General features: G+C 36.0%; 1 protein-coding gene across 1 annotated transcript in view; it reads left to right on the top strand.

The window, feature by feature from the left end:
- LOC113239396 (CDC42 small effector protein homolog) overlaps positions 1–19,726 on the top strand; it is a 51,704-nt gene extending 31,978 nt beyond the window's left edge. Inside the window, exons 2-4 of the mRNA XM_026476385.1 lie at positions 5,066–5,517; positions 15,727–15,821; positions 17,934–19,726. Coding sequence (XP_026332170.1) covers positions 5,376–5,517; positions 15,727–15,821; positions 17,934–17,942 — 246 coding nt within the window. The 5' untranslated portion in view covers positions 5,066–5,375 and the 3' untranslated portion in view covers positions 17,943–19,726. The remainder of the gene's footprint in view (positions 1–5,065; positions 5,518–15,726; positions 15,822–17,933) is intronic.
- The last annotated feature ends 6,091 nt before the right edge of the window (positions 19,727–25,817 follow it).

The following is a 25,817-nucleotide window of genomic DNA, read 5'->3' as shown; positions in this document are numbered from 1 at the left end:
CCGTGTTGCTATTGGTTAATAGTTCTTAACAGAAAACTTGTCGTTTTATTCCTTTAACGATTTTATGTCTTTTATCAATGTGGTTCGTATCATAAGTATTGCTATAGCTACAGAACAGTCGCAGTTAAGGGAATAAGTCGAATTGTGTTTAAAGTTTGTTAACATAAATTGTATTATTACCGTTAAGTATTCATAAACAAGGACGCAGCTCGAAAAAGACTTAAAAAATATGACTGAATGCTTAACCAATACCCATTAAACGAAAGCTTAGATGTGTACCTAAAACTAGAAATCATAAAAAGTACTAACAATAAATGTGATCAACCAATAAAAGAATGTTTTTTTGCCTCTCCCGAAAAGTGTCGATTTTGAGTTATTCCCTTTTTCTCTGGAGGCACTGATTTCACTTGATTCTCTTTTCGTTAATTTGTACACGTACCATCAAGCGGCCTCTATATGGTGCGCCTATTTTAACGAGACCACGAGAATGTAAACATTATTTTCACTTCGTCAGCTTCTCACCCTTGTTTCCATTTACTCAAGACAGTAAAACTGCTCTAGAGTTTGGCGCCAGGATCATCGTTTACACATTCGCATCATTCCTCGTTACTCGATATTGTGTAAATGTTCTATTAAGTATATGACTGATACAAACGCGTATCTAGGTATCAGTATAAAAAATGCATATGGTTAGCGTGCAATGACACTATTCTACACAGCCAATACATTTAACAGATGATTTTACAAGCATTCTCTACACTCATTATTTAAATAGAATTTATATCTCTCGAAATGTACCCACACCGCCACACTCAGCGGATCAAAAAATTTTGAGAAAATAATAATATAGTAACGTTTATATTTAAATGAATAAGAATTAGACGTAAATTAATATCTTTTAAAATCGACTTAGCACAGCCTTACTCAACCTGTACCTTTTTTTTAGATTATACGACAAAGGAGAAACGCCTGGAAAGATTGTTGTAAAAACTTATTCAACAAATTTAAATTTTTATTGAATTGATTTTCAATTATTTTTTAAGTGAAATTACTTCACTAGTTTGTTATAATTATTAATACAAAGATCGAACACACAAAAAAATATTCTTCGATCAGGCCGGATTCGAACCAACGTCGTCTAGCAAACCGTGCCAGATGCTCTGCCAACTGGCAGAGCGCTTGACAAGTGTGGAACGAAGCAGCGGACCTCGCTTTCTATGTGCTTGTGGTCGTATTTTTGTATTTGGTTTTTCGATGAGTTTTTAGTCGTATCGTCATACGAGAAATCTATGAAATTTGGTGAAAAATTTTGGTGATTTAACTAGTGTTCCGCTAAATTTGCCGGTATGTGTAATTAGTCTGGTGTCGTATTGATTCTCAAGTTAATACTACTTTCCTCGTACGCTGTGATATCAAAACAATATTCTTTTCACAGAAAGGATTTATACAATTTTTATTGTTTTTTTTAAATTGTGCATTGTATGCTTTTAAAGCTTTTCCTAGATAATTTTATTTATCCGTGTGTATGAGGCGTAATCTTGTTTTTTTATCTTGTTCTTCAACATATATTCTGTTTGTAAATTTAAATCGTGAAACGGCGATCACGCAGCCAGCATTAAATTAAAGCTAGTGTTTGACGTATTCTCCTCGCTCTCGTGCTTCATGTCAGGCGGGTGTGCGTGATATTCGAAATATCGTATCGGATGTTTTGTCAGTTTATCAAGATATGGAGTTGCATGCTTTAGACTTAAATCTTGTATACCTATAAATAACCTGCCTTTTGCTCTTACATTTTATGACCGTACACACAACTGTGAAACCAGGCTTCCGCCAGCGCTTTCCTTTGTTGCCGCACAGAGTTGTCACGAACGATTTATTTAAATATTTTTATTTTTTACTAAAATCTGATAAATTATTAAAAGATAATAGAGACAATAAACAACTTTTATTCCTAAGGAATAAAAGTTGTTGTTTATAATGTTAGTAATATAGTCCTGTGAAGTTATTAGTATTTTTTTTATTATGTAAAGAAGTAAGCATACGAGCCACTTGATGGGAGGTGGAAGATCTTGCAGGTTCGAGGAACAAACGAGATGCCCGCGTGGTCTTACAAGACGTGTAGAACACACACATGAGCCAACGTCTCTCCGTAGGCTAAGGGGCCCAATACCGTCTGTGAGTTTGGGATCATTGTCAATACGAACTCCCATACGTTGGATGGAGTCAAGTGGGTCAAGCTGGTATTTGGCTTTGTATAATTAACTTTTCGTTATCGAGTTCTTAGGTTTTCGCGATTGTTACACATAGGAAATGAAATTGTTTTTTCGGATTTAAATCGCGTATATTTGTTTTTTCAAACAAACCGACATTTCGGGCTCTTTACAGGTCCCATGGTCACGGTTGACTGTAAAGGCCCCGAAACGTAACTTACGTTAATTATGTAGTAGTAGTTGTCGGCTGTAACGTACTGAATTGCGCCCACGGGCCTTTTCTTAAATGGAATTTTTCTAATTTATTTGCACTATAATTCTCTTATATGTTAAGATGAAGCAAAAAGTTTTAACGTTCGAAAAAGTTTGATTATTTAATATAAGCTTGAGGGATAGAAAAAACTAAACATTTGCTAAAATAAATTTATAAATTCAATTTCTGCAGCATTCTTAGTAGTTTGAAATTATTTATTTTATATCTTGACCATCATGGCTGTGTGCGTTTTGCCTTTTACAACATTTTAGTGCGAGTTGTATTATCTATGGTAGAATAGCCGGACATCTGTTTATTTAAAAAAAAACACCCGCCATTTGCAAAATCTGTAATTGTTGTGTTCTGAAGCGATATTTATTCATACAAAAAATAAATTATCATTATATTCTTAGAATAATAACGCATAGAAATCTAGTTCGCACACGGTAAGTGAGGCAAATTGAAGCGCTCCCAATGGGCCTACACGAGCGGGCGGGCCGTCAGTGCTCAAGGTCAACTTGCGCCGCGAACAGCTCAAGAATTTTAGCTAAAAATGACGAAATGTGCGGTAAATGAGTGTAAAAATACGTCAGACAAACATAAAATAGATACTAACATCACATTCCACAAGGAAGCAACGCGTTTAAACTTGTATTTTTATATAAATATTCACTAAAACCGAAAATTAACCTTCTACTAAAACTAGCTACATGAATTTGATTTTTGCCTCACTTGAGACAGTTCGTTTGATATGAAACTATCATTCTATGCGTCATTATTCTAAGATTATATTTATGTCCTCGCAAATGTGATGTAATGTGAAAAACATATGTAACACGGGCGGTAAAAAATTCCAACCTCAAGTCATTGAATATCGTTAGTAATTTCTTATTTATTGCTCTCATTACACAATGTACTATAGTTTCTGTGTTGTTCAAAGAATTTGGAAAGACTGAAACAAATGAATGATTAAAAGAATTTAACGTAAACTAAATTTTAACTTTATATAAAGAAACTGTTATAATAAAAATATGTGTTTTGATTGACCTCACGGAATTAAACGACGAAATCATCACTTTGTGAGGCGATAAAGAAACGAAATAGTTTTCAACGGTTCACCGGCCCTATATAGCCACTTGGAGATAGCTATAATACCGTGCGCCATAACCTCCTATCCGCGAGATAAAATTTGCACCACGTGGCACACAGCGCGTAGGTCGTGATAAAAAGATATTTCTCGAGAAGTAACTTTACGACGCAGTATCATTCGATTCTATATTTAGCTAGCTCTCGCCTGTGACACCGACCGCATGGAAGTTGGAGAAATTAGAAAATTACACCATGTGACGGGTTAAACAAGTCGTAGCATGGTGGTAAGCTACACGCCTGTCCATAACAATTGCAGTGCCACTGAGTACTTGTACTCAATAGTTTATTTATTTATATAATATAATATTCATAATAACAATCAACAATCAATCGTTACGAAACGTTGTCCCTGCACAGAAAAATTAGTAGCAGAAGGGCTCCCAGTGAAAGAGTTCGTCCAGTGTATTACTGCCTTACCTATTTCTGCCGCCAAGCAGTAATGCCAACATTAGTGTGAAGGGTAAGGGTGCTGGTGAAATTATAGGCACATGGGACTAATCAAATTATGTCTCAGGGTGATGGGGATTTAAAACTAGGCCCTTAGGCGCACGATTTCTTCGGCCCGTCACTATATATTATAAAAAAAAAACTCTGTCCTAGGTACTGTAAAAGGGCGTAGTTGTGAGATTGCGTAGCGAGAGGCACTTTTTAAAGATAAGCGAGGATTATATTCATAAATAAAACTTTATTACGTGTATTCAATTTGAAAGCTTTGTCCAGAACTACTAGATGTCCATTTGACAACAACCTTCTATTATTTATACAATTCTAAATATAAACTGATTCAGCCCACTACAGTGCTTAAACGAAGAGACACGATTTAAGGGTTCACCATTTAGGAGAAGGCGGTGGAATATTACTTAGGCCTTTATATTCAAACACAAGAAACTCGCTCTACTTTTCATAGTAGGTACCTTAGTCAATGCCTTTTTTTTTTTTTTTTAACGGTGGGGAATCCTTTATGGATACCCCCGAGCCCGGGCGGCTCGGAGGTTATGTGGGAGTCCCGGCAACGGCATAAGTGTCGCATACATTCAGCACATTGGATGTATTTTTTCTTCAATAGTTAAATTTTATTATAACTTTACTGTGGCCATTTTGATACTCGTTACCTTCCAATTGATATTGTAAAAGAAAGCGCGATTTTTTTTATTTATAGGCTTATACCATAGATAGATATACGAAAAAAGGGCTTAGACAGCACTAAGTACCACTAACAAATTTATTATTCAGGTGAAGACACAAATATTTGTGTACAATACAAACAACATCATCTCGGTACTTCGCTTAGAATGGATCACGACCTGTGGCCATTAACTAACGCCTTTTAAATTATTATCATCAGTTAATTGCTGTTTACTTCTCACAGTCAAAACTCTTTATATCATTATACCGTAGCCTAATCCGTTCTTGGAATAGCCTTTATTTAAAATGATGTTTTCCTTCTTTGCAGTTATCGGAGAAATATGCCATCTTCGTTATCAGTCGGCGAGAGCTTAACGGCGCACTACGTCGGTTTTTGAAGCGTCCGATACTTGGGTGACACAATATAATCCGTCGCACATGTCAAACAATATTAGTTGGTGTCGCGACTCACTGCTTTCGATTCGAAGTCCGACAGCGAGCGTCTCTCCGCTTCTCAATACGACAGTTCCATTGTTCTTCCATCTTTGAATTTAAATTTAGACATCAATTTTCATCGCGTTTAGACGCGGTAATAATCCAGTGTGGTAGTGGACTGTTTAGTTAACAAATAAAATAAAATGGCGAGTACCGGTAGTGAGATCTGGCTCCAGTGGTTCGCATGCTGCTACCAACCTCAAGTGCAAGCTCAGCGCACGCGGCGGAGAATAGACCGCTCGATGATCGGAGCACCAACCAACTTCCAACATACAGGACACATAGGTAAATATCATCGTCTTCATTATTTACAGCAATTTTGATCATGCTTTTATGTTTTTAAAATTGAAATAATAATTTCCTCAAAGGGCAAGGTGCCATAGACTATAGCAGTCGCTACTTAATCTCATACGTGAGACGGTTTCCATCATATCCATGCGTGTGTCAACCTCCATGTCGCTTTAGGCCGCTGTAAGGTTTTGTTTAGTCGAAAAAAACCCTTTAAAAGTAATCAATTAACAATTATTTCATTGCTACAAGTTGTTTATTGTGTGAGTTTTGACGTCAAACAAAATTGTTTTTATCAGTTAAAACATTACAAATATTAGCCTTGAAACTAAAACGTTTAAATTCTCTTTTAATTGATTAGTTAAGTAAGGTTGCATGTGGTACATGTGTTCAAGAAAACATTCGATAATTCAAATGCAGAATGTCACGTAATAACCGAACCGAATATTAACCTTAACGTAAAGGCTTAAGGTAAACTATTAATTGTAATAGCGAACTGATAAGCAAGACAATTATAAGGTCAAATGGTACGCAACAAAGAAATAGATTAACAACTAATAATATAAAAAATAATAATCGACTTCCATAAAACTCGAATAGCTACTGAAGTTTGGATCTTAGAAAACAGTCTTGTACGTGATGTCGATACTTATACAACGGTGACGTCAAAAGCAGAATTATTCAAAAACAAAATAAATTGATCGTTTTGGCCTGGCGATGGCTCCTCGCTGGAGCCTTTATCTACGATGCCACGAAATTTCACCAGACGATCTGTTACTGAAAGTTTCGACGCGAAAGATTTGAGATGTAAAAATAAAATATGGTCCAAAAAAATTGTCAACCTCTGTGTGTGAATGTAATCTAAGGGCGCCTTCAAATTAGACGCTTATAGAAGCGCTGCAGTGGCGCCATTGTGGCGCTGCAATCAGCCGCGCCACTAACAATTTGCATACAACATTTAGAAGCGCAGTTGCAGCGCCACTGGCATGACACGCGCGCGCTACGTCAGTCACAATTAAGCGTGAAATACACAGAGAACGAGTGCGGGTCGGCCGCGTGTCGCGTTGAGGGTGTATTATGGACGATAAAACACCAGGAGGGCGTCACGCGTCCGACCCCCACTCGCTGTCAGTATGTTTTACGCTTTAATGAACTAAAAATTACTGAAGCGCTACAGAAGCGCGGTTGCCGCGCTTCTACTAGCGTCTAATTTGAAGGCGCCCCAAGACCCAAAAAAGGTATCACATCGTCAAAATCGTTTTTAAGGAACAATCGCCAACTCAACTCAAATAACATAGCCATACATAAGAGCGGTTAACAGCGATGCAGCCGCTAATCGTCTACACACGCGCGCGATTTTAAGTAGCGCTGCAAGCGCGCGACTGCTTCGTCGCACGTTTGCATCGATGCAATCTTGCGTTCCACAAACGCGCGTTTGCATCTCTGCTAAATGTCACCGTGTGTAAACACTCTAACATAGCAATAACATAGCATTCAAAATAAATACTTATAAATACTTGTAACTGCATTGCCGTATCCACGTATCTACGTAAAGATAGTAATAGCCAGTTTTTAAAGATACAAAAAAATTCATGTCAATACCACAGCAACAGACATAACATTGATTGGCGTGATGTTCGGCGAAGTGCCCACCGTCGAATTTCGAGATCTATCGGGCACTCGAGGCCAATCTTTGACATACTCGAGAATTGTATCGAGTACTGTCAATCGATGTTATCGGTTGACCTTCCAGAGCCAACGGTGAACGACCTACGCAGGATAAGTAAGCCCCTGCATACTAACACAATCGTTAGTACATACATTGAAATTTAACATGATCTTTTGGGGATTTAACATGATTTCCTTTGCTTTACGTAGATAAATAAATAATAAATAAACGTTAGACGACGTCACATACGTTGCTCTGGTCTCAAGCAGCTAAAGCACGTGTTATGGAAATCGGCAAACAACGACGGTACCACATACATCCAGACCCGAAGCGATAATAGAATTTGTATTAACAAGTATAACAAACTAGTGGAGTAATTTCACATAAAAAATAATTGAATATCAATTCAATATACATTTAAATACAATGATTAGCTACATCTCTAGCCGGGGCCGGTAGCTGTAAAGGTATCTAACTAGGTGACGAAATATTTCATACATTTCTTATAAATAGTCTACGACTAAAAAGTCGTTGAAAAACAATTACAAAGACACGACAACAAGCACATAGAAAAATTCGTGATGCCCGCTGGTTCGTTCCGTGGCTTAGCTGGTATAGCGTCTGGCACGGTATGCTAGAAGACGTCGGTTCGACTAAGGCCGGATCGAACGAATTTTTTCTGAGTGTTCGATCTTTGCATTCATAATTATAACAAACTAGTGGAGTAATTTCACATAAAATAATTGAATATCAATTCAATAAAAATATAAATAATAGAAAAGTTAGCTTTTCTGCACTGACCCGGCCGGGGATCGAACTCGGGCCATCAGAGATGGCGACATCATGAAAACCGGTCTGCAAACCACTTGACTACGGAGGCCGTAAAACATTACATTTTACTATTTACCCTTACGCGAGCCTCCATGACATATCTATAAAATATAACAATGGTTCCCTAGGAATTGAATGTAACAGATGCCATGCCCATTGCATTTTTCTTATAAATTTCCATTAGTGAAATTACAGGCACATGGAACTTGTCAACTTAAGTCTCAGAATGACGGGCGCAATGGCATTGCCTCTCCGATCTTTGCTATTTAAAACTCTGAGTGTCACTGCAACTGTTGTGGACAGCCGTGTTGGTTACCACGTGGTACCACCAGACACGCGACTCTTTCGTCCTGTCACTTGGTCTCACAAAAAAAGGCAGACATCTTGTTTTCTTTTGGTGATAAATATTTTACCATTATACGTTTAGAACTTGAAAATATACATAGTAATCGATTACTTGAGAAAAAGTTTAAAATCATAAGAAACATTTTAACTTATAACAATAATGACCTTACATAAACTGAAGTCAACGTTTAACCTAGTTTTTAACCGTTACCTTTAATCCTTATATGGATATAAATTTTACCGCTACGTTACTCAATAGCTTAAAAATTACGCCCACCATTATTCTAAAAACATATGGCGACGAAAAATAATTGCTGTTCTCAAAACAAACTCGCGGATGTGATATTTAGTTTAGAAAACGGTAATGATTTTCTACTGTCTCAAGTTGTTTTGGCATCGCCAAGGATTGTAAATAAAAATTAGCTCCATATTAGTGGTGCAGAACGTAGAATAAAACAATATCGTCACTTTAAAAAAAATTCAATTACATACTGCATTGTCACAATAAAACTGCTGAACTCGTTAATATGCTGCTAAACACGTGTGTTCCAAATTCGGTCCTGTACAAACGGAGACAGTATTCCATAAAAGGCGAGCAGATGTATTCTATTCTTTTTACTCACACACGCTTGCCCAATGATATTATCGCTCGCCTGTCTCCCATTCGGGTAGGAAAAAGTACTATAATACTGGCATAATTATTTTATTTTACTATGTGCAGAAATGAACCAGTCGTGCGCCTGATGGTAAGCGACACGACTGTTCATGGCTGTTGCAGTTTCAATCGCAAAAATCTGAAGGGCACTGCCACAGCACCCGTCATCCTGACACATAAGTTGACAAGTCCCATATGCCTGTAGCTTCACCAGCACCCTTACCCTTGAAAAGTTAAACGCAATAATGCTTATACATATTACTGCTCGGCGGCGGAAATAGGTAAGGTGGCATTACATCCCTGGACGAACGTTTTCACAAAGAGCTCTAATGGCATCAGTCTTTGTTAATACACGCTCGTTCATTCTTTTTACTTTAGATAAGCTCTGTTGAGATATGTACGCCAAGTACCGCGTCCCTTTATTGCCATACCACAAAATGTCATAAAACATTTTTATTGATAAAATGTTTGGAAACGTTGTTCATTTACTTAAATTGTCGTGTTTAATATTTGCTACCAAATAATAGAGAATAACTACTTATCTGTTGTCGATTAATTCATGACTATTGCTTATTATAGATAATTATTGCATTACAAAGTGATGAACTGATTACAAAATGAAAGAAAAACATGTTTAAAATAACCATGTAATTTGTGAATCAACAAAAAACAGATTGCTAAACTCGATTACGATATTTTCGCCAACTCAAGCCATATTCCAAGCTGGTTGCCTATTGCCTATTAATCCATTTCAATATTCTGGGTCAATTCGCTAAACGCGTTATAAACCAAAGTGGAACTTAATATCAGTTTCACTAAATTTAATTTATGTTGCCCAGTTAACAAACAAACGTGAAAGTCGTTATTTGTAGATGTATCTACATAAAAATTAATTTTAGGAAACAAAAGTAAGGTCGATAACTAAGAAAAATGCCTTCGATTCGTCTGGATTTAAACCAGCTCTTCTAGCAAACCGTGCTAGAAAACTAAGCCACGGCACGAACCAATGGACTTTACAATTATTTCTGTTTTTGGTTTTTAACGACCTTTTTGCCGTACCGCCGCGCCATCGCCATTTGTAAATCGCATCCTGCCGGATCAAAGGAATTTTAGTTGGTGTTCGATTTTCGTATTAATTAATTAGAATCTAACATTAGTAGCAGTAGAGCTCCTTGTGAAAGAGTTCCTCCAAGGTAGTACTGCCACCGTATCCATTTCCACCGCCAAGCAGTAATGTCAGCATTACTGTGCTCCGGTGTAGAAGGGTGCACATTTTCATTAAAAAGGTAGGTACGCAAAAAAAAATAGTTGAATAATTTTCATGAATCGTGTAAAATACTGTGAAATATCAAGCATTTTTACTTGCGAAGCCGAGGTACACGATAGAATTATGTGTAACTTCGATTGATATAAGCAAAAGCAAAAATTCTTAAATATCAGTCAAGTTTTAATTAATGACAATTCAACAAAGAGCGCGTTTTAAACTTACAGAGACGTGGCGGAATGTCGTTGCATTTTAAATTTAGACCGATGGTACTGACTAAAATAAACTGCAAAGTTCGGCGGCCGCCAGCGTATAGCAGCGCATCAAGCGGCAAGTAAGCCAAAGTGGATAGTGCCACTGAGTCACAGTCTAAACGAACTTTCACGTAGATGTAACACTAGAAGCTCAATGGATATATATTTTTATTATTTATTTTGGTACAAACAGTAATTACAATATGAATTAATACAGAAAAAAATTGAAGTATTCTATAGGCAACGAGTATCGAATATTACACTTATATTAATAAAATAGGCTAAAGCGATATTTTACTTCCTTCTTCGTGTAAATTGTTCATTAAGACAGTATATGTATTACAAAGATTATTCTCAACCTATGATTGGGCGAACTGCTCTGCGGTTGCACAACCAAATGTTTGACCCCAAATTATGATTTTATGTCTTTAATATTTAGGAAGAACTATTTTAAAAGATTGGTTTATGAATACTATGCTATGCAGGACTATCATTGCTAAAACTGATAGGTCCATTTTGGCCGCACATCATGTTGCTAAAGAACTCAACACGAACATTAGATTAATTACGTTTTCAAAATTCAGTACTAATGCCACTGTTTATGGTTACTTTGTACAAGAATGTTTTTACATGTTGCAAGAGTTTTTTGAGAGCTAAATATGTTATGGATATTATTACAAACGCCAGAAACCTTTGATACAATTATGTACCTAATATTAATTACATTTCTCTAAATGTTATTATTCCCTTAAATTTATTATTATAACTTAAATGTATTATTATTGATATTATTCTACATAATGTAAAGCTTTATTTTTATAGATTTAACCAAATAATTAAGTACCATGTGAATTATTATAAATTTTATAATTTTTGTATAAGTAAGATAAATTACGGTGCCCAGCAGGGTTACATGGCTGGACTCTACATTAATTTAAAAAGTTTTGTACATTACCCGTGTGATGCAACAATTAAATGATTATGATTATGAAAAAATAACCTCACTGGTCAGCGTTATAAATGCAATATAAATGCGAATGTCATCATTTTACATTTTACTTCACAGTGTTTGCTGCTGATGATGCAATGCGAATTTTCTTTTACTGCTTCTAAGCGACGGTTACTTCATAATCTATTTTTCGTCACACTTGTGTTATAACGTTTATTACAATAATTAAATTAATTTCTTTATTAGTAATACTTACATGATACGTGGCACATTTTGAGTGCGATGCTAATCGATCATTAGATTTCACACGATAATGATATACGTATAACTCAAATCCAATGGGATTAAGGTACATAACAGTTTAACCCTAATTAACACTTAAATAAGTAAGAACATAATCTGTCCGTCGATATAAAAAGACTCAAAGGGGCAACATTACATTATTGGATTAGTTAAGCTGGAACACGTTATTTTTTTCTACAAATCCTGGTAATAGAACTACACGTTGGTAATGAATCGCGCAGAACGAATTGTAATCGCAAATCATTACCAAGAATGCGAGTTTTGTTACAGCAAGGGTTGACCTAATCTCCGGGGTGAATTGTTAGACTGTGACTGAAAATACTTGTTTGATTTTGAAAAAAGACTTTGTTTCAAACAAAACCGCTGCCACTGAAGAGTCTTCTCTAAACACATCCAATTTCTTTAAATTAAGTAATTACAAATCTTGATGCTAGCAGTTGACGTCAATCCGAACAGTTTTTTACGTGTAGCAGTCGTGCGTTGGTAAATCAGTGAATGACGATTCACACTAATAACTTTAAGGAGTTTATTAAAACGGACATTAAAATATTTTGTCGAATGACGCATCGTTACATGCAATGCGCCGCCAGATTCAATTTCACGCAAACCACAAACACAAACAACGTGACACACGGTTTATCGCTTTAGGGTTGCCGCACACTTGAAGGCACGCAATGTACGCGTTGCAGTACACCAGGGGCCCTATTCTTGAAGCACGAAATTCGTAATAGCGGCAGTTTTCACACTGTGGATGACCTATGGAATTACGGAAATGGAAAAGACGGGCCCGTTCAAAACTGTCAAATCGCCCAAAGTCAAAGTCAAAGTTAACGTCAAATAATCATTTATTCCAAGTAAAATTTTTTCACTTGAAACGTCATTTTTAAGCTACTGCTCGTTAACTACGCTGACCTCCCTGAGAAGAACGAGCAAGAAATTCTAGGGATTGCTCTTTTCAATTAACTAAATGTTATGAAATACACTTTAAATCATAATTGTGTGGAATCTAGACTCTTCTTGTCTTTCCATACTTCTTTATCTAAAACATACTCTTCAATTTTGTAATATGACTTTTCAATTAAAATACTTTTAATGTAAGTTTTAAACTTAGGAAATGATAATCTTAATATATTATCCGCAATCTTATTGTAAAAACGTATACAGTTCCCCACAAAAGAATCGTTTAAGAAATCGTGGACCATGAGTTTAATATTATGGATAATTTCTTTCTTAATGAAATTATGTATATTTTTACGGGCATACAAAATATTTTAGTAAATGTACTGCGATGGCACAGTCATGATACCAGTCTCCTTAAACTTTTCTCTGAGACAAACCCGAGAACGGTCCACAGAACGAATCGCTCGTTTTTGCAACACAAATATCGTTTGTATATCTGCCGCTTTACCCCACATGAGAATCCCATAGGACATTATACTATGGAAGTAACTAAAGTAAACTAGTCTAGCAGTAGCAATATCGGTAAGCTCACGTATTCTACGGACTGCGTATGTAGCAGAGCTTAATCTGCTGGCTAAAGAAAATATATGTGGAAACCATAGAAGTTTACTATGGTCACACCCAACAAGACAGCTTTATTAACAAGGTCTAACTTTTCTCCATTTATTTCTATATAAACATTAAACCAATAAACTACCTTTGAAAGAGTATCGTTAATATTATCATAGTTAATGTCGTGTCTGTCTGTTTTAAAAATCAATGATGTATCGTCAGCAAACAATACTAGTTCGCAAAGGTCCTTAACAAAGAATAGTAGATCGATTCGAGGTCCTGATCGAAATTAGAATCTGTAGGTCATCCATAGAGGGAAAACAGCCGAAACTGCGGATGTAGGGCCCCAGGCAAGGCAACCGAATTCATGCAGCACGCGATGCTAAACTCGTACTTTGATTATGATATCATCTCCACGGCGGCGGCGTTACTGATGTTTTTATGTGCTTTTTTCGTAATGGTGTCATCGGCAAAGTGCCTATGGCATCATCATACTACTACGACGCACGACGCGAAAAACCAACTTCCACTTATAACTACCAATGTTTATCCATGTATTGTCTGTGAGTGTGTGACTGCTATTGAAGACGCTCGTATGTGGCCTCCTCTTAACATCGCCGCGACCTCAGCCTTGAATTCCTCACAGATTATTTATTATAAAATTCTGCAACTCATATCACTTGCAACTTTGATGACCTTCACTTTCTAATACTTACATTAAAACAAACTTGGTTTGACGAGCGATGTTAATAAAGAACCGGGTTTACTACACGACAGATAAGTAGGTACCTATGATACCGTGTGTACATTACTAACTAACTTATAACTGTCTGTCTGTCTAACCTAGATTCCTTAGTCACTTAATACGACATTCACAGGAAGATGCCAAACTAGCTCTTCATCATTTTCTCATTAAATTAAAAATTAAATATTACGTAAATTCTCGGGAGAAGAAAACGTTTGGGCAACCTTACAAGGAACAAAAAGCGATTTTTCCTTATTATTGTAGCTCAAGTGCATTGCATTCACTTCTTAAATTGTTACAGTGAATTCTAATAAATAGACTTGCAATGTGAAGGTTACCGCTCACTTTTCGTACAACAGCTATTTACGATATATGGGTATATAAAGACGTAACTACATCTATATACAATTGCTTCAGTAATTCGCCTTGCATCACGTTACTTTATGCATTCAGCAGATACGATAGGAGCGACCTAAAGTCCAAAGTGTACAGTTCTGAGTGCCGTTGACTTTACATAGCAATCAGTAGCGGGTGTGAATTGAAACAATTTCAAAATAAAATAACATGAGTCACACAGTGTTTGAGTAACACTCGAATAAAGACTGTTGATTGCCACCAGCGATCACGTCAAGGCCGCTGTTATCGCCACTCGATATATACAACATTTTCGGTATATATGAGGAGTAGACCGTTTTTCTTATATTTTTAATTTTATTTAAATATACAACAACAACAACGCACACGCTCATATCCCCGCATTAGGGAAAGGAAATAAATGAGGGCCATACAAATATTTCTCCCGGCCCGGGAATCGAGGTGGGCATGGTAACCATCCGGCCACTGAGACAGTTAAAGACTACTTAATAAGTGTATTGAATATCACGATGTCTTACTAACATGATATCTTTTAATATCTTATCTATAACAAAAGCGCCGTGAGTCTTTAGCGATTTTGGTACTGTAGCGCCTTAGAGTTACCATTAAAAAAATATTTTAAAAAATATGAAAATTAACGAAAAAATATTAAAATAATTGTTTTATATCAATAAAATGTTTTTAAATGCCATGCGAGTATTGTGCGTAAGTGCTGATTCATGGTTTTATTTATTGCGAATTCTTGGGCTCCTTGGCGCCTGTGCCATACCTTTTCAATGGAACAAATAATAGAAGGTACAACACTTATATGCTTTCATTTGTAATATCACCTGTACGTGCCATTCACGTAATAAAAATGATATAGTTTAATTTTTAATATTTATTGTTCCTTCCTTACTGTTTAATTAAATGACTCTAAGGTTATATTAATATTAATATTCATTGTGATGGTCTGTATAAATAAGGTTCGGCTGCTAACGACGAGTGATCGAAACAACAGAAAATATACTTGCAATATTTCACAAACGTTAAACAGAAACTGAGAAAACAATGTACACTATATACACGAGTCACAAAAGATGAACAATGATAAATCATTTAAAAGGCGTCAAAAAGGAGTACATTTAAATTTAGAATTTGAATGTATCATCGATTCATCGATTGTACACAACTTTTTCAAAAAAAAAAAAGAAAACTAAAAAAAAAACGAATAAAAAAGACTATGAGAACCAAAAAGATTACGAACCAAACAGATTAGAATATACAACTGGTAAACATTAATATGTACATATTGTACGTTCCAGGTTCAACTGACATCGACATGCCGTCGTCGTTGCTGCACTCCATCCAGAACCAGATGCAGAGCAAGGGCGGCTACGAGATGGCTTACGGTGTTAAGGTTACACGTCCATAACTATCTAGTCCACATTTTTGAATAAGGCCCGTTTACCAAACATCTAAATATGTTTACCAAAATATGGCGTAATTCAAAAACATTAAGTGCACCAGAATCAGATGCCAATAGTTTATTCTGCAGAATATATCACGGAGACGTGCAATGAACTGCGCGGTTTTCGTCATCCTCTTTCCATTTCATTTTTATTTCAAACTGGCTTCAAAAAACCTTGTAGGGCTCTGTAGAGAGGAGCAATATTTTACACCGGGTCACCTGCTTTATAGCGAGTATTGGTCACGTCTCTAGATTGGTGCTCCCAAATACTAGTTTTATCTATTAACTTCATACAACGTCGGGCTGTTCGTGTAGACTGTAGTCGACAATCCGAAACTCAGACTGTTTGGAGTTCCTTGGCCTGCATAGAGAAGTTGGCACTGTGTGTGTTCTTTGTTTTTTATTATATCAAGTGACGAGGTTGGTGGTAAGCTGCACGCCTATCCATAAGAATTGCCGTGCCACTCAGACTGTAACTGCAACGGTTATGGATAAGCGTGTCGCTACTTGGTCGTCCCGAGTAAAAAAAAATATATTTCGATTATGATAATATTTGTTATTCTACTAAAATGCAATGGCGGTTGAGTTTTAATAGAATGTCAGTGGTATGGCAGTAATGGCATTCATTCAATCATTAAATAAATGACTAATGATGACGTTGCCTTACTAAAACTACCATGGAAATAAGCATAATCTCCATTTTTATCTCGTTTAAAGAGCAATTTAGTCATCGAATTAAATATATTTTCTTTATATGATATAATTAGTGGATTACGCCGTCCACGTACCATTATCGACTCGCCATTGAAGAACAGGGGCCTTACCATGAACTCTTATTACAGTTCAGTATAGGTTGCACCTAAAATAAAAAACTTGCAATGGCACTTGAATAGTAGCTCAAGGGCTAGCCACTGACTCTTAACTTTCAGCAGAATACCAAACGTACAAAATCCTACCATTTAAAATTAGCAGCCTTGGAGCTCAGGGGAACTTTCCGAACTGGTGCAACTGGCACGTTTCCACCATCGCACCTCCAGCCAAAGAAATAGAACTCATCCCCACATCCTTGATGCCTGGCACTCTAATGCTCTTAGAGTGCCAGGCATCAAGTTCGTTCCTTCGTTGAAAGGTCGTTCCTGCACGATTGCTCCTTTGCACTGTGAGGTTCTCCAAAAAACGAGTCAACAGTGCCCTCGTGCTCTCAAAGGCTGGCAACGCAAATCGTCGCCTTACTTTCTGAAACTCGTATCTTAAAGTTCAAAGTTACTGAAATGCAAAAAATGGATTGTAAGTATATCGACCCCTCCTACGTAAAGTATCGTATGTCGAAGTTGCCAAGTTTACAGGGGAGCGTTTTAAACTTCTGAATTCACTGAAATAAGCATAATACGTGACTTTAGCATTTCTCAGTTTTATTCGGCAAAGCTCGTTAATCACATAGAACATTATAAAATTCTAGATATCGGTTAGATGATCTATTAGATGATCACTCTATGTGATTAACGAGTGAATTCAGAACTTTAAAGTACTCCCCTGTAAACTTGGCAATTTCGACATACGACCCTTAACGTAGGAGGGGTCGATATACAAATTCACTGACAGGCTTTTACCTATTATTAAAGCCATGCATCCAAGTTAACACCCTTGATAAGAAATTTAAAATAAATAGAAAGATTTTGCCATTTCCTGATTAATTACTCTTTATTAGATACGAGTTTGAGAAAGTAAGGCCTCCAAATGCAATTTCATGGCATTACACTTACACCAGTTTTGCGCTGACAGCATCAATTAGAGTTCCTCTAAATAGACACACATGGGAAGGGTCATTAACATTGACATATACTTTGTTATAAAGAATGATTACTTTCTATTTTATATTAAGTTATTACTTTATTCCAGTACGTGTTTCAAGCTTAATTACGCAAATTTCAATATTAAAGTATTTTTTTTAATAATAATAATTATAAACATTGTGTGTCTGGCATTTTCCTTTATATATAAGTACCCATACAACAAAAGGCGGTATTGTATATTAATTTATTATTTTTTCCTGTTTTTCAGGTGTATTGATGCCAGCCGGAAAATAAGGACTCTAGTGACAAAACAGAGTGATGCGTGTTTGTAGATCTAAATAAGATTTAAGAGGGTCTTACTTTATAATGCCTGAGAAATCGTAGTGAAATTTAAAACACGATTCTAAGAAACATCGTGTTCGAAAAACTTACGAGACAAATATCTCACTGAAGATTTCAAATAACACCTATACAGTGTACAATGTTCTAACTGCACCTTTGTGAAAATAAAAAGATTAAGCGTATTCATGCAGTACCAAGATGTGTTATCCATATCGACATCTGCATGTGAATGGCTACATTAAAGTAGCTGAACAGGAAGACTGCTGTGTGGTTGGAAATAACTACGAGAAGCACGGACACCTTGCAATAGTCCTAGATTTAAACATTTTGCCGAGGCGTACCTATAATACCGAACACAAAAAGGCTGAAGATGATGGACGTATTATTCTTTATACGTCTACGAAGCGGAGAATAGAAAACAGAGTGATGCGTGCTTGTAATCTAATCAGTAGAAGATAGTTCAACGGAACATCGCTTGATTTGTTTCTTTTCACATATCTTCAGTCATTATTATCAGTTTGAATATTGTTCCACTTCAAAAGCAAGACCCTTTATAATGGTATTTATTAAAATATATTTTTAGTTATTAAGTTACGTTGTACATACTGGTAAAAACAACTATACTGTAAACGTCTGTAAAGTTACCTTGTTTGAGTCGCGATTGTTTGGCGGTGTCTTTTGTTTCGTTTACTCTTAAATTGCCAAGAACACAGAAAATTGTATAGGGCCCAGATATATCCAGATAGGTCATGTGGTCACTGCAAAAGAATGTTCTTAATTCTGGTACAATCTGTCTTGAATGACATTGTTTCATGAGTTTTAGTGTTAAAAAAACTGAAAATTTATCGACGAACGAGTTAACGACACACAGTTATCCGGCTGTTACTGAACTGAAGATAATGAGGGATTTAAAATTAGCCAAATTCATTTATCATCTCATCTCATCATATACACATGAAAATATCATCCAAATATATAATAATTGCGTACTTTAGTACCATTTAGAGTAATATTGCAGAAAAAAAAATAATTATAAGTGGTGTGACATCTGCAATGATAGTCTCAAGCGCATGAACTAATTAAACGTCTACTAACTAAACTACTAATTTAACGTCGAAATTTGTAACTTGTCGGATGTAATATCTACACTACGTGTCTTCGTTTTCGCAATAAGAGTGATGATAAATAAATAGATTTTAAATATATCTGCATCATACGAATATTGGCTAAAAAAGGTAGTCAAGCTACTTTTATGAAATGGTAGCTCTAGTATCTAATATATATCCTATAATAATATAAAATATATCCATCGTCAACTTCATCGTCACTTTCCAACAGATCAAATGCGCACTTACATTTGTAAAACACAAAACTAATCGTTCGGATTACAGCCGAAATACCATCATTATCAAAGCTCCAAGTCTCTGGTCCTTATAACTCCATTGAGCACTCCACTCCTCCACTCCACTAAGATCATATTGCAAATATGATAATATTTGTCATTCTGCTAAAATCCTGTTGCAATGGCAGTTAAGTCTCAATAGAGTGTCAATGGAATGGCAGTTCAGAGCTCATCTTGAATGTGCAACCATCACTAGACCATTAGGTAGTTAGACTACTTCTTTGCCTTAAAAGCTGGGTAGCGGTCAGAAAGAGTTGATGCATTGAATATTTTAAAAAATATATTAACAGGTGTTTGAAAAGTGTTGTAGTTATGAATTTGAAATTCCACCAACAAAAGTGACAATAAAAATCCGAAAATGTACGTACACAGTAATAAAAATTGAAGAAGTCTTGTGGATTAATATTAAAGTCCCAATTTATTTTTTAATTCTGAACAGGGGCCTTACCATGAACTCTTATTAGAGTTCGGTATAGGTTCGTAACGACAAAAAAGCGGGATGGTGATATACACTTCATGTAGCGCTGTCTCACAAAGCTTATTGCCCCATTAAGGACACAGCACAATAGATTTTTTTAACGATACCTATTGGGATCGGGACGAACTAGTCGTGCGCCTGGTATAGCACCTGTCCGTAACAGTTGCAAAGCCATCCTGACCCTGAGACATAAGTTTACAAGTCCTATGATGAATGTATATATGTATATATATTATATACATATATATATATATATATACACACACACACACCTACAAATCCTACATATGTATGTATGTCTTTCTTATAAGATAACTGCACTAAATGACTTGGAAAAACTGGCCACTTTTCATCATTGGTTGTATTTGTCAACCAACAATTTTCATTTCAAGATATCACAAATATTATACGGTTAATTAAATAGCATCATCCTCTTTCATTTTTCATGCAACCTGTTACTCGTTATAATAATTGGGTACACACACTACCCTTTTTTCCTATATCTATCCACACTACAATTCACTCTTTAAATTGCTAGTGCTTGTGCACAAATTCATACGCATTCCGAAAGGTTAATTACGCGGTTTGAACTCATCTTTTAACGAACCTTGATGTCAAAGGGCACCATATCAGAGTAAAAGAAACTTGTCTATCTTTTTATAAAAGATTATCACTAAGGTAGTCGTTACTAATATCAAGGCACTCCTTAAAAAAGGATTTTTTATCCTGTTTGCGTGTTTGTTAATGTGCATTTTTAACGTTGTCTATTCTGTTTGATAGTTAACGTAGAGAGCATTTCTATGGTGAGCAATATTTACTTACCAATTACAAAGATAAAGTGATGAGAAAAACTAAACATAATAATGTGTAAAGTTAATATGTTAGTTGAAATCATCATGGTAAGCGCAGCGACTAAGCATTTTGAGATTATATAATACGATTTTATCTGTTGATCCTCGTAGGCAAACAACTGCACAAATGTTGGAACGCACGGCCACAGCTATACATTTCCAGTATAAACTGACACACGGAGCTATTAGTAACTGTAGTAAAACATTTTGGATTTGACAAGATCTGTTCCTACTGGTAGCGTGTAGCCTCTCGTGAAGCCGTTCGTGTTTATTATAGCAACTCTTCGTACTACGCAACAACAAAGCATTGTAGCAAAACCAGATGAAAATTCACAATAGCATATCTACAATAGTGTATGCACATGATTTCATGTATCGACTGTGAACTGGCAACCGGTAGTATCTCAACTTTGACAACTTTACATGATGAAGAAAAAACTTGCTTGCGTTATTTAGCATCTGGTTTATTAAATAAAAATAAGTATTTTTTCAATATTTTGATTACACATGTTATTAAAAACAATGGAAAATCTTGCAACGCTGCGGAGTATGAAATAGTATAAAATGGTATTAAAAAGTGAAATTTTTAGAAAATTTAGATAGTATCGGTTAATTCAACAGCTCTGCAGCTTTAAAATCTAGTGACAGTAATTGTGTCGGACGGAGATCGAGAGTAGATGCTACAAATCCAAATGAAAAGACAACGTCAGGTATGAAGCTACATTCGCATCATGCGGCTTTTAATATGATCTATTATTAATTATTTAAGTACAGGGTCAAATTTACTGAACGAACAGGTTGCAAAAGCAAAATGGAGAGGCTACAAGCTTTGCTCGCACTACTAACAATTGACAGAAAACAGAAAGTCGTGTGTGGCAATCATATCCAGAGAGCGCTGTATAATCTCCTTCTTTTTTAAGTGCGTCTCCCGTTAGTGAAACTTGACATTCAGTTCAGTATCTTTGTCTTTGTGTCCTTAGCGATATAATACACAGCCAATACACAGTTATTAAACCTGGGGTTTACCTGGGGTTTAACTCAGTACTGTACCTTGTGGCATTTTGTTGGGCAGTACATGTTTAGTTGGACCCTGCGCCCGTTACCTGAACGGCATGACAAGGGATCCTATGGCAATCCTACCTGCAAGCGCACACTGACGTCGATTATGCCGCGGTATGTTTAGGCATGCCGAAGCATACCGTGGCGATATTGTGCTCGCTTCTAGTGTGTCTTCAAATCAGTCATAACGTTGCAAGCTGATTCAATACCAGTTGTATACTTAAAAGTGGTAGTCTTGCTGAAGAACAAGAAGAAAACTATATTCCAAGAAGGAAAATATCCTGCCGAAGCATCCCGAAGGCTGCCGAGGTATTAAGGAGGTTATAGCCATACATTTAGGATGATATATAGCTACGATCTTTTGTCAACTGCAATGTCCTAACATTAACCTCCTAAGGCCGTGTACAACAAAATGTACGCAATACGTACAATGATTCACATCCAGAAAATATTATTTCCATGATCACGTAAACGCCCAGTATATATTATACGTATAATAAAAATATCGCATTTAATTAGGCGCTATTTTATATTCCAAAATGTATATAGAAAAATAAGTATTTCATGACTTGAAGCATGTAATTATATTTAGTACATTTTAATATACAGATAGCAGTATACATCAAGCTACACATTGACGAATCTCGTTCCGTTGCAGTGGAGGTGCTATTCGCGCAAAAGTGTATAGCATGATATGCTGTTGACGATACATTGGGCGTTTTTTCCATTGTAATTTACTGGGACTTAGGAGGTTAAGGTACGTTACTATTATAATGTACACCTACAAATACCCTGCCGTGCTGTTCTTTCATTGGGCGGGCCTTATTGCCATCTAACGGCTGATGCTGTTTGTCCAACCAAATCATGTATTAGTGAAGAAAGTCTTTACATGTGATTAGAATATTTAAATCGTAAAATTGTTAGTTATAAATTTTCTCAATTTTATAGATAGGTCTTTGTAATTTAGTCTCTTGTTTTCGAATACGTATACATATATATTAAACCTTCTTATTAATACAAATATAGCCACTATAGTCTTCTTGCCCGAATTACTTTGGGCACCGAATGACTGAATTAATATATTCTGAGACTGAAGAACTATGTATTTGTGAATCTTTTTATGACAAGTGTTTATAAGATTGTCATTTTATATTAATGGGTGGCGTTATAATGAATCGTTCCCTATGTCGCTGCAGATAAGTTTATTTTACCTGCAGTGAAATTTCTCAGGTGCTTGAACCTAGGAATTAATTGAAACACCTTTTTTATAGCTATTATTCTTTAATATTGAGAGCGATTCAATAATCAACACACCCGACTAAATCATCTATATTCGCACAAAAGTTAGTGTATACAAAAATGTGAGGTATAGTCTCACAATTCCCATAAAAAATGTCTCGGTAGCAGTATCTTCAGGATTCTTCCAGAACTTCCGTTAACAATATAATATTAATAATATTTTTGTATGAAAAAGGAAACAAAATCACTTATAAATTTATTGCTAAGACAAATTATACAGTATACAGACAAATCATATATAATATACTTATTACAGTATAAGAGCTACGAGACAATTTCCATTGGTATAGTGAAACTTGACGATAGCGTGTAATGGGGCAAGTGATAAATAATTTTGTAATTTTTAAATTGAATTAAAACTACAAAGTTATTCAGAATATAACAACAAACAATACAAATGTGAATTAATTACACGATTTTTATAATTCTATGGTATTTATCTAAGTAACTACACTATGTTCTGTATCGTGAAAAAAAAGGAAATTTGAAGTTAATGCAGTTTTAATTGAACCCTTCCTTCGAGCAGTCTAAACCGACTTCATGCAGTCGAGATCGACAGCATCGACTGTATGCCGAGACCACGACTGCATGAAGTTGATAACGACTTCACGCATTAACTGTAAACATGGAGTCAATCTTACAGCAGCCTAACTTTCAATTAATCTCATGACAATTTTAACTGCCTCTGTGGCCAAAGGTTACCAGGCCGGACTGCCACGCAGAGGTCCCAGGTTCGATTCCCAAGCTGGGGAGAAATGTTTGTATTTGTATGTCTACATTTATTTCTCTCGTGAGTTTGAGTGTAATTTGTGGTTGTCTATGTGTGTGTCCATGGCACCGGCGACACAGGGTTTCCCTAGTGCGGGGCTATTTTGAATGTGTGCGTTTTTATTATTATTATTAATTTACAAGCTGCCTTTGGGGAGTCTGCTCTTACGTTAGAAACAATTACTTATTGGTGTCGAAGAATTTAAACATTGTCGAGAGAACCTAAACGATGAACCCAGACCCGGCCGAGCACCAACCGCAGTAACTCATGAAACGTTATCAGAGACAGAGTGGCTATTGCAGGAGAATTGACACATTTAAATAAATAAATGAATACGTGTATTAGACAACACATTTTTGTTGACATTATGCGTCGAGTAACTCTAACCCCTGAGACACAGGTCACCATCTAGTTCAGGGGTGGAATGTATCGCCACCTATTTAGACACTGTTGTACAAAACCTGTTTCATTATAATCTTTGCCATGTAACATGTTTAATTTTTCTGTACAATAAATTATTACAATATTATAACATCACATACATTGCTCTGATGCCAAACTAAGTAACTAAAGCACTAGCGTTATGGAAATTGGATACAACGACGGTACCACAAAACGCCCAGGCCCGTGACAATGGAGAAAAGTTATTGTCTATAGAGACCCGACCGGGGACCGGACCCGGAACCTCAGAGATGGCGACCCCATGAAAACCGATGTGCAAGCCACTCGACCAACGAGATCGTCAAACGTTTGCACATGGAGATCCAGGCTGAACTGAACTTTGATCGCAGGCACCTCAAAGAAAGGAAGGTTGCTTCGCGGCGGCTACCCCATTCTGTCACTGAAAAATCTAGTCGTGGTGATTGCTGCAAATTTATGCTAGAAAAATTGGAAGGAGAAACTTCGCAAAACGTTTCCTACATACTTACAACTGATGAATCTTGGATCTACAGCTACGATCCTCTCACAAAGCAGCTATCCACGCAATGGGTGTTTGAAGAGGACGAGTTGCCCACAAAAGTTATGGCGGGCTAGTACAGGGTCAAGAGCACGTGAAGCTGGACCCTTAAGACAAATCCAACTCTATGTCGCTTACAATAAAAACATTCCAAAGTACAAAGTGTCAAGCTTGATGTGCTCTTGATTATACATTATATTTAAATTATATTATATTATATTACATATTATAGTAGGGATGGGTATCGATTAATTGGAATAATCGATATTTTTGTGCAATAATAGATATTTTTTAATCGATCTCATCTGGTTCCATTACCGATATTTGCTAAAAAATAAAACTATATTCCATAAAAATATTTTATAAACATGATAAAATTTGGAGAAAATCAACCGCTTTTAAATACAAATTTTCATTTTGTTTAGCCGATTCTCGAAAAATGACATTTGCTCGCAATACCCTGGCACCAGGAAGATGGTTTACACAAGCTATTCATAAAATCTATCTCCACCGTCTTTGAAAAACCTAATTAATACTGGTGTTTATACCTTCTCCGATTCCTATTCTCAAAGAAAATAAAGACTTACTTAAATATAGGGAATATGATGATCGCTTGAGGTACTTTCATATGGTTTCTTTGGAAAAACGTAGATGGATGAGTGATTTAAGTGCACTGCATAAAATTAAAATAAATAAATAAAAAAATAAAAATAAAAATATTTTATTACTTCACTGTACATGGCATAATTCAGGGGCTGATGTTTCCTTTTAAGCTTGATAAGGCCTGTGTTAGGAAACATCGCTCTTCTTTACAATTAATAATTAAACATTGCTCTTACATTAACCTTAATAAACTAAGACTAATTTAACGTATGTGTTACTTTGTGTGAGTGCATGTCCGTGTATATGTATATGCATGAAGTGTGTGAGAATGAGTGATTGTGTTTGTGTGTGTGTGTGTGTGTGTGTGTGTGTGTGTGTGTGTGTGTGTGTG

The sequence above is a fragment of the Hyposmocoma kahamanoa genome, unplaced genomic scaffold (assembly GCF_003589595.1).
Source record: "Hyposmocoma kahamanoa isolate Upper Pololo Valley unplaced genomic scaffold, ASM358959v1 99879, whole genome shotgun sequence".
NCBI lineage: Eukaryota > Metazoa > Arthropoda > Insecta > Lepidoptera > Cosmopterigidae > Hyposmocoma > Hyposmocoma kahamanoa.
Note: the sequence above shows the minus strand (reverse complement) of the source record. Positions and strands in the feature narration are given on the sequence as shown.